The sequence below is a fragment of the Lactuca virosa genome, chromosome 7 (assembly GCF_052849685.1).
Source record: "Lactuca virosa cultivar CGN04683 chromosome 7, Lactuca_virosa_CGN04683_v6, whole genome shotgun sequence".
Lineage (NCBI taxonomy): Eukaryota > Viridiplantae > Streptophyta > Magnoliopsida > Asterales > Asteraceae > Lactuca > Lactuca virosa.
Genome location: NC_136432.1, coordinates 12,268,092 through 12,277,872, shown reverse-complemented (window position 1 = coordinate 12,277,872; position 9,781 = coordinate 12,268,092). Strand labels below are relative to the sequence as shown.

The 9,781-nt window shown below is 40.1% G+C and overlaps 1 protein-coding gene across 1 annotated transcript; it reads left to right on the top strand.

The window, feature by feature from the left end:
* The first annotated feature begins 3,984 nt into the window (after nt 1-3,984).
* Nucleotides 3,985-6,366, top strand: LOC145126403 (uncharacterized). The gene has a single exon (XM_079061777.1). The coding sequence runs from the start codon at nt 3,985-3,987 to the stop codon at nt 6,364-6,366; it is 2,382 nt and encodes a 793-aa protein (XP_078917903.1).
* Nucleotides 6,367-9,781: the final 3,415 nt, after the last annotated feature.

Below are 9,781 nucleotides of genomic sequence, written 5' to 3'. Positions count from 1 at the left end.
TCACATGAGCGAAATCGATACAGGGAGGCATCCATGGGGTTTGTATAAAAAAAGGTTCATAACCTTTCCCCTAAAACATGTTCATCAACCACATTATAGCAAATAACAAACGTACAAAAGAACATGTGACATAAGTGTAGAAAAGTCATAACCTTACACTAATGAGAAAAGGACAACCAGGTGAGCCTCAAGATGACGATCTTAGCTGCACCTAGGGTCTTTAAGCAGCAAATTTGAACAAATTTCTCAAAGAACAGCATTAGTAAAGCACAAGGAGTTCACAAATAAGAGAACTCAGACCAGGGATTTAAGCAAACCCTGCATAAATACTATGTGATGGCCAACATAAACCATTTACAAATCAACCAAACAAAAGAATATGTGTGATAATGAGAAACATTCACACCCATAAATTAAAAGCAAACATTGTCAAATCGCCGGACTCCCGGACTTTAGGACTGCCACAGAGGGCAACAAGGATAAAAAGAAAAATAAGAGAAAATATTGTTCACAAGAGTTACATCAAAACAAACCAGACAAATTACACTACTCATGGGCAGGGGCTGTACCAGCACCAGGCAGAGAGCTTGGGCCAGGGCCTGACTCATCATTGTGAGAATCTTGTTAAAGAACACGGAGCCAGGCCAAGTCCATGTTGCCAAGGCGGAGATAGCCAGCAAAATCTATCTCAGCGAATGTCGCCATGGCATCCTCCATCTCCTGGGTCTTGGTGTCCACGTTCACCTCCATCTCCGGGTTAAACTTCCTGGCAACCACCAGTTAATTTACAGTTCTTTTCCCCTGCTCCACGCCTGCCGCAACGCAAGCTGCCTGGACATGAACCAAACCTTGGAGAATATGGGGGCTCTCGATCACCCTGTCCACCACTCGGCTGAGCCCATCACGAAGGATCCACAAAATATCCTTCTCCAACACCCCTCTTGCGGCACTTTCCCCAACCAGTTTTGCCTCCAAATCTGTTGTTCGCTTGCTTAGCCCGGTGTTTTCCAAGGCCAGGACCTCTACGCGATCATTCAGGAACTTCAACTCCCCGTCTAGCTTTGCCACTTGCTCTTTCAGGCTTTCCTTCTTGCACAACGCCACCTCTTGCTGGGCCTCCCAATTGCGCTTGTCGGCTTCCATTTTCGCCACCTGGGCCTTCAGCTCTGCACAATCAATGATCACCTTGTCCACCTAAGACTGGATAGTCTCTATGTCGGAAATGCACTCGGCAGCTAAAACCAGGTAAGATGACACTTAGGTGGTAGCATAGCGAAGACCGTCCGCCATGTGTCCATCCGCCAAAACAGATAAAGCTTCAGTTGTAGAGGTGGAAAAGCATGACGACACCACTCAAGAGCAGTTTCGTGGTCGGACACGAGGTCTCTGGGGGTTAGGCTCCAAGATGGTCTAAAGGAACCTGAATGAGACCCTGCAGAAGGGGGGGGGGAGGATGGTTCCTGTTTTACCAGAAGCAGTTGACACGAGACCTTGGGAAGACGAAGACCCAGTCTTCGCCTTGGCTCCTCCAGTAGTAGGATCAGGGCCAGTCATGTCGGCGTTTCCTTTCTCTGTATGACTGGGCAGTTCAGTCTCCCTGTTGTGTGCCCCCTCCAGCAGTTTCGGGGGACTTTCATCGGGGGCACTGGTGGAACCCTTTGAACCCACTATCAAGAAACTCAGATTACATTTCTTATGAGAGGGGCTCGGTGCTAACCGTCTCAGCACTGCTGCCGGAAGAGGCTTCCAAGAAAGCGAATCGCCTCTTGACGCGACGGAGACTCCTTGGGGACCCGAAAGGGGCAGGATCCTTCTGAGAAGTGCCAGTAACAACAACCTCCCGCAGATCTGGATCCTCGTCAGTGCCAACAACACATTCCGAATCGAAGGTAACCTCAATTCCCCGACCAGAAACATGGGGTGGAAGGGTCTCTACAAGGTCGACGTCACGACACTCTAGATCACCGTCAAATAAACCTTGAAGAACATTCTCTAAGGAAATAACCTCCTCCCCACCTGGCAACAAAACAAAGACAACATTGGTTAACCAAAACGCCGATTTTAACACGCTTTGCCGAGTAAAAAGGGGGGGGGGGAAGGAGGATGTTAGGTGCATTTCATGCATTCATTTTGTAGTTTTAATCCATAAAAGTGCATTGCATTTAGGTTTAAACTCATGCATTTTGCATATTTTTCGGGATTTTTCATGATGCAATTCCATTCACCCACTTTTGTGATAGTTCATGGACTTTTGAAGGTAGGATCTTAGTTGAGGTGATGAATAAGAGATATGGACGAAGTTTCGGAACTATTGGAGCATCGAGGAGGAAGTTATGAAGAAAATGAAGATTTTGGCTTTACAGGAGTTTACACGGTCGTGTAAATGTAAACCTTGAGTTTACACGGGCCGTGTAAACGCATACTCTTTGGGAATGTACTTCGAAGACCTGGCCGATTTGAGCATTCTACTTTTTTGTATTTACACGGCCGTGTAAATGGTCAGTTATAGTTTACACGGGCCGTGTAAACGCGTCGTCAGTTTTAAAACAGTTTCATCCTTTGTAAAAGGGAGACAACCAGTTCTTGGAAAAAGGAAGTCGTATTTTGGGAGAAAAAAAAGGATTTTGGAGAGATTTTGGAAGTGGATTAACATTTGGAAACACTTTAATTTGCATTTTGTAAGTCAAATTGAGGATCAAACTTGTTGAATTTGTAGTTTAACTTGGACATGTGTGGCTGATTTCCTTATCATTTCCGAATCTGAATTCTTAAGTATTTGTTGTTAGGTTGTAATTTGCACTTGACTTATGTTTAACATCTAGTAATCTTTGATTTGATCTTAATTATGTGTTTGATTGGTTCTGTTTTTCACTAGATCAATGAATTAGGGTTCTTATCAATCTAGTAAATCAAATTGTGAAATTCGTAATTGTTTTATGATTTGATGTTAGTAACACACACTTATTTGGTTGTAATTAGATCAAAATTAGTGTAATCAAATATTAAATGTTTATATTCCCAAGCTTAAGAGGAATGTTAAACATTGTTGGTAAATATTGCAAGAACTTATTTGTCATTTAATGATTTGATGCAAGAACTTATTTGAATTGAATCAATTAAATGAAGTTTTATTTGAAGAACTTGTTTTGAATAAAATACTTTTGTCAATTTGGATATTAGAGTTTATTAATATCTAAATTACCAATCTAGATTGAACATGAGTTATAATCATATTACATCTTTCAACATAATACATGTATAGGAATCAGAATCGGAAATGTATTTCTTTTACTGAGTTATATTATCAATCTTGCTTATTTATGAAATTTAATTCGAGTTCAAACACAATCTCCCATTTTAATTTTTGTTTATATGATGTGTGAGAATATGGTTAAATAAGAAGTCCCGTATTCCTGTGGACCGACCGTGCTTACTCTATACTATCTCTAGTGTATGAAGTAACAGTGACTTGAATTTTATTGTTATTATTTTATCCCATTATTTGTTGGTTTGACAGCCAAACAAATTGGCGCCGTTGTCGGGGAGGGGTAGTACTAATTGTTTGTGCCAAGATCTTTTCGCACATGTACACCTTTACCAGTTGATTTGGAGATAGAGAAATATGCAAAACAAAGAAGGAAGCAAGCCAAACTTTTAAAGAAACAACAATCTGGAGCTTCTTCGTCAAATCCATCAACCACATCTTCACCAACATCTAAAAATACCACCCCACCATCTTCACCTACTCCTACCATGACAGAAAACCATGGAGGAAACCAAAATCCTCCAAAACCACCACCTGAACAAACCTTTAGACAATGGGCCACTCAAGATGTCACCCAACAACCTTTGTGCATTAATTACCCTGCAGCAATAAACTTTGAACACAAGTCTGGACTCATCCATTTGTTACCTTCATTCCGTGGTCTTGGTCTTGAGAATGAAGACCCACATAAATTCCTTAAGGAATTTTAAGTTGTCTGTATGGGTATGAAGCCACATGAAGTTACAGAAGATCAAATCAAGTTAAGGGCATTCCCCTTTGCTTTACAAGATTCAGCCAAGGAGTGGTTATATGACTTACCACCGGGGTCAGTCAAAACATGGAATGAACTTGCAACGATGTTTTTGGACAAATATTTTCCAGAAATGAGAGCTTCAGCTTTACATAGAGAAATTATTGGTATCAAGCAACAAAAGAGAGAAGCCTTGCATACTTACTGGGAACGGTTCAAGAAATTGTGTTCAAGATGTCCAAAACATGGGATTTCAGAGTATCAATTGTTGCAATATTTTTGTGAGGGGATGTCATCTTGGGAAAGGAGATTACTCAATGCATCAAGTGGTGGATCAATAGCTGATAAGACTCCAACAGAAATCAGAGCACTTATCAAAAACATGACAGAAGAGTCCAGGCATACAATTCAAGAAGAAGAATGGTACAGTGATGCACCAAGAGGAGTGAAAGAAATTTCTACCCCAAAAATTGAGAGTCAACTTTCTGAGTTGACTAAAGTAGTGATGATGCTTGCAAAGGACAAGGGTGTGCCACCACCAGCTGTTAGACCTTGTGGTATTTGTACACAAGTTGGACATCCCACTGATATGTGCCCGATGTTACAAAAAGATGTAGAGCCGGTTCAAGCTATGGGATTTTCTAGTCAACAACAAGGAAACTTTCAGCCAATAAGCAATACAAATTGGCATCAACCTAATGCCAATCTTCAGCCAAGGCCACCACCTTATCAACCAAGACCTCCATTTCAAAATCAGATGCTTCACCAACAAAATTACCAACCACATTTCCAACCAAATCAACCTCCTCATCAATCTCAATTCCAACCTCAAAACAAGCAACAAGGAAGTAGTTCAAGCGGATCGGGAATGTCTTTGGAAGACATTGTCAAGAGTTTAGCCACAAGTACTCAAACATTTCAAAATGAGACCAAGGCGAGTATCAAGACTTTGGAACAACAAATGACTCAACTCGCCACTTCTGTGAGTAAATTGGAGTCACAAGGCAAACTACCCGTACAAAGAGAAAAGAATCCAAAGCATAGTGCATGTGTCATCACTGTGAGAAATGGAAAAGAATATGAAGGTCCTAAGATGATTGAAGAAGAAGAAGACATGGAACTAGAGAAAGAAGAAGATAAGTCAAAAACACTTTCAAAGCAAGTTCCTATTGAAGCAAAAGTCACTCCTCCTCCATTTCCCTCAAGATTAAGCAAGTCAAAGCGTGAAAGGGAAGACAATGAAATCATGGAGATGTTCAGAAAAGTTGAGGTAAATATTCCTCTTGTTGATGCCATCAAACAAGTCCCTAGGTATGCTAAATTCCTTAAGGAATTATGCACATCTAAGAAAAGATTGAAAGGGAATGAAACTGTCAAAGTGGGTGAAAATGTATCTACACTGTTACAGAAAAGATTACCTCAAAAATGTAAGGATCCGGGTGTTTTCACGGTTCCTTGCAAGTTAGGTAATCTTCATGTTCCACGAGCTATGCTAGACCTTGGAGCTTCTATCAATGTTTTACCATATTCTATTTTCAAAACCTTAAATATTGGCACATTGAAGAAGACCGGGGTAATCATTCAATTGGCTGATAGATCTTTGGTACATCCAAAAGGTGTGCTAGAAGATGTGTTAGTCCAAGTGAATGGGTTAGTATTTCCAGCAGATTTTTATGTCCTTGACATGGATGATGATGACTCACCAAATTTGAGCTCAATTCTTCTAGGAAGACCCTTTTTGAAAACAGCCTTGACAAAAATTGATGTTTATGATGGTACATTATCCATGGAATTTGATGGAGAGGTGATAAATTTCAACATCTATGATGTTATGAGATATCCAAGTGATATTTCATCTTTGAATTTTGTGGATGTTATTGAACCATTAACAGAGGAGTGTTTTGATTTGTCTAATCTTGATATGTTAGCTCTCATTTTAGACAGGAATCTTCAAAAGGAAAGGGTGGAAAAACTTGCCAAGCAATTTAAAATTGATGAAGAGATTTTGGAAGTTGTATCTTGCATGGATGAAAAGAAGAAAATGAGGTTTGATATTCCAAAGCTGAAATTACCAATGTCTAATGAGAAACGTGTTCCTTCTATTGTGCAGGCACCGGAATTGGAACTCAAAACTTTACCCGAGCATCTCAAGTACGCGTATCTTGGAGAGAAAGAGACTTTACCAGTGATCATCTCCACAAAGTTATCAACAAAAGAAGAAGACGAGCTTGTCACCACCTTGAAGGAGTATAAGGAAGCTATTGGGTTGACTATAGCCGACATCAAAGGGCTAAGTCCTTCGCTTTGCATGCACAAGATCCTTATGGAGGAAGATTACAAACCTTCCTGAGAAGCTCAAAGGCGTTTGAACCCTCCAATGATGGAGGTTGTGAAAAAAGAGATTTTAAAGTTGTTAAATGCGGGGATGATCTATCCTATATCGGATAGCAAGTGGGTAAGTCCATTCGAAGTTGTACCCAAGAAGACAGGTATTACTGTTTCAAAGAATGACCAAGGTGAATTAGTCCCCACCCGTGTGCAAAACGGGTGGAGAGTTTGCATAGATTATAGAAGACTCAATTCCTCAACTCGGAAAGACCATTTCCCACTTCCCTTCATTGATCAAATGTTTGAAAGATTAGCGGGAAAACACACTATTGTTGCTTGGATGGGTATTCCGGTTTTCATCAAATACCCGTTGCACCCGAGGATCAAGAAAAAACCACTTTCACATGTCCCTTCGGAACATTTGCATATAGGCGGATGCCTTTTGGACTTTGCAATGCTCCCGCCACTTTTCAAAGGTGCATGGTAAGTATTTTTTCAGAGTATGTTGAGGAGATCATTGAAGTTTTTATGGACAATTTCACAATTTATGGTAATTCTTTTCATGAATGTATGGCCAATTTGAAATTTTTTTGCAAAGATGTATTGAGACCAACCTTGTTTTGAATTACGAAAAGTGTCATTTTATGGTTGATAAAGGTCTCATACTTGGTCATGTTGTGTCTTCTAAGGGGTTAGAGGTAGACAAAGCAAAAATTGATGTCATTAAGTCTTTACCTTATCCCACTTGTGTTCGTGAGGTACGCTCGTTTCTTGGTCATGCAGGTTTTTATCGAAGGTTTAACAAAGATTTTTCCAAGATATCCCGTCCCATGTGTGAGCTTTTACAAAAGGATGCAAAGTTCAAATTTTCCAAAGAGTGCAAGCACGTTTTTGATCAGTTGAAGGAGTTGTTAATCTCAGCACCAATACTTCAATCACCGGATTGGAGTTTGCCCTTTGAAATCATGTGTGATGCTAATAATCATGCAGTTGGTGCAGTGTTGGGGCAAAGAAAAGATCGAGTTCCTAATGTCATTTACTATGACTCAAAAACACTTGATAATGCACAAGCCAATTACTCAACAACTGAAAAAGAATTGCTTTCTATTGTCTTTGCTTTAGATAAATTTCGTCAATATCTGCTAGGTTCTAAAGTCATTGTTTATTCTGATCATGCAGCAATTAGATATCTACTTGCAAAGAAGGATTCGAAGCCTAGACTCATTCGATGGGTATTACTCTTACAAAAGTTTGATATTGAAATCAAAGACAAGAGCGGAAAGTCAAACCTTGTAGCTGATCATCTTAGCAGGATTGTTTCTCCCGATGACTTGACTCCCATTCATGATGCATTTCCCGATGAGAACCTATTTTCAGCAAAAGTTGCCCCATGGTATGCCGATATTGTGAACTACATCGTCACAAATCAATTTCCACCAGATTTGACTCGATGGCAAAAAGATAAGATCAAGAAAGAAGCCAAGAGGTACGTTTGGGATGAGCCATATTTGTGGAAATATTCTGCTGACCAAATGATTAGACGATGTGTGGATCAACATGAGGTACCTTCTATCTTAACATTTTGTCACTCTTATGCTTGTGGAGGACATTTTGGTCCTCAACGAACTACAAGAAAAGTATTAGCGAGTGGATTCTACTGGCCAAGTATTTTCCATGACTCTTATGTCTTTTGTTCAAGCTGTGATAAATGTCAACGGATGGGCTCTTTAAGCTCAAAGAATCAAATGCCCCTAAATCCCATTTTAGTTTGTGAAATTTTCGATGTTTGGGGCATTGATTTCATGGGACCTTTTCCATCATCTTCGGTTTTTATTTATATTCTTTTGGCTGTAGATTATGTTTCCAAGTGGGTGGAAGCAAAGGCTACCCGTACTAACGATTCAAAAGTTGTGATAGATTTCTTGAAGGCTAGCATCTTTTCCAGATTTGGTGTTCCAAAGGCCTTGATCAGTGATCGTGGTACACATTTTTGCAATCGTATGCTCGGGAGTGTTTTGAAGAAATATGGTGTTACTCATAAAGTTTCCACAGCATACCACCCACAAACAAATGGACAAGCCGAAGTTAGCAATCGACAAATCAAGGGTATTTTGGAGAAAACCGTGAATACAACAAGGAAAAATTGGAGTACACGCCTTGATGATGCTTTGTGGGCGTACCGCACTGCATACAAAACTCCAATTGGAATGTCTCCATACCACATTGTTTTTGGAAAGCCATGTCGATTACCCGTTGACTTGGAGCATAGAGCCTGTTGGGCGATCAAGCAGTTCAACATGGATCTAAGTGAATCAGGAAAGAAGAGGAAGCTGGACATACAAGAACTTGAGGAGATCCATAATGAAGCCTATGAGAATGAGGTTCTTTACAAAGAAAGGACCAAAGCATACCATGACAAGATGATTACACGCAAGGTATTTCAAAAAGGTCAAAAGGTACTACTTTACCATTCTCGTTTTAAATTGATTCCTGGTAAATTAAGGTCCCGTTGGGTGGGACCATTTGTTGTAACTAATGTTGTTGAGCATGGTGCAATAGAAATCACAAGTGAAAAAACCGGGAAGATCTTTAAGGTAAATGGTCACCGTTTGAAGCCTTATTATGAAGGATTTCAAGTCCAAAATGAAGAAGTGGAGGAATTAATGGATCCAAAGTACCAAGATTGACAAATAGATGGGGTCCAAGTCGAGCCAACGACATTAAAAAGGGGCGGCTAACCGGGAGGCAACCCGAGCGTATTTTTGTCATTTCTCAATTTTTCATCGTGTTTTCTTCATTTTTAAATTTCCAAGTGGTTTTTCATGATTAAAGAGGGTAAAAAATAATTTTTCGGGCAATAGTGGAGTAGCGGGTTGCAATTTCAAAAAATGAAAAAATCACAATTTTTGGCCTTTAGAGAAGTTTACACGGCCGTGTAAACGTATGCTTACAATTTACACGGGCCGAGTAAACGACCATACCAGCTCATATCAGACGCCTCATTTACACGGCCGTGTAAATGCTCCCCTTTAGTGTACACGGGTCGTGTAAACGTAAAAACAGAGCTGTGCGATTTTAAGCTTGAATCTCGATTTTTTCAACTCATTCTTTTCACCTTACCTGCGATTCTTCTCCTCCCTACTTCCCCCTTCGAAAAAACCCTCAAAAACACTCCGTCTTCCTCAATTTTCCATCAAAAATCAAGCTCCAAGGTATGAATTTATTCTCTTTTCTTCATCTTCTTTGTCTTACATCTCAAATTCACTCCTTTCATGGCCGATTTTGGGGGGTTTTGAGCAAACCCTAGAATTTTTGAATCTCCAAATCTCGACCTAATGTTTACAATTTCTTGTACGATAAGCTTGGGGAAAGCTTGGGGAAGCATTGGACATCACCCTACCACCATTTTCAAGCACAAATTGGTATAATTGTTCGAA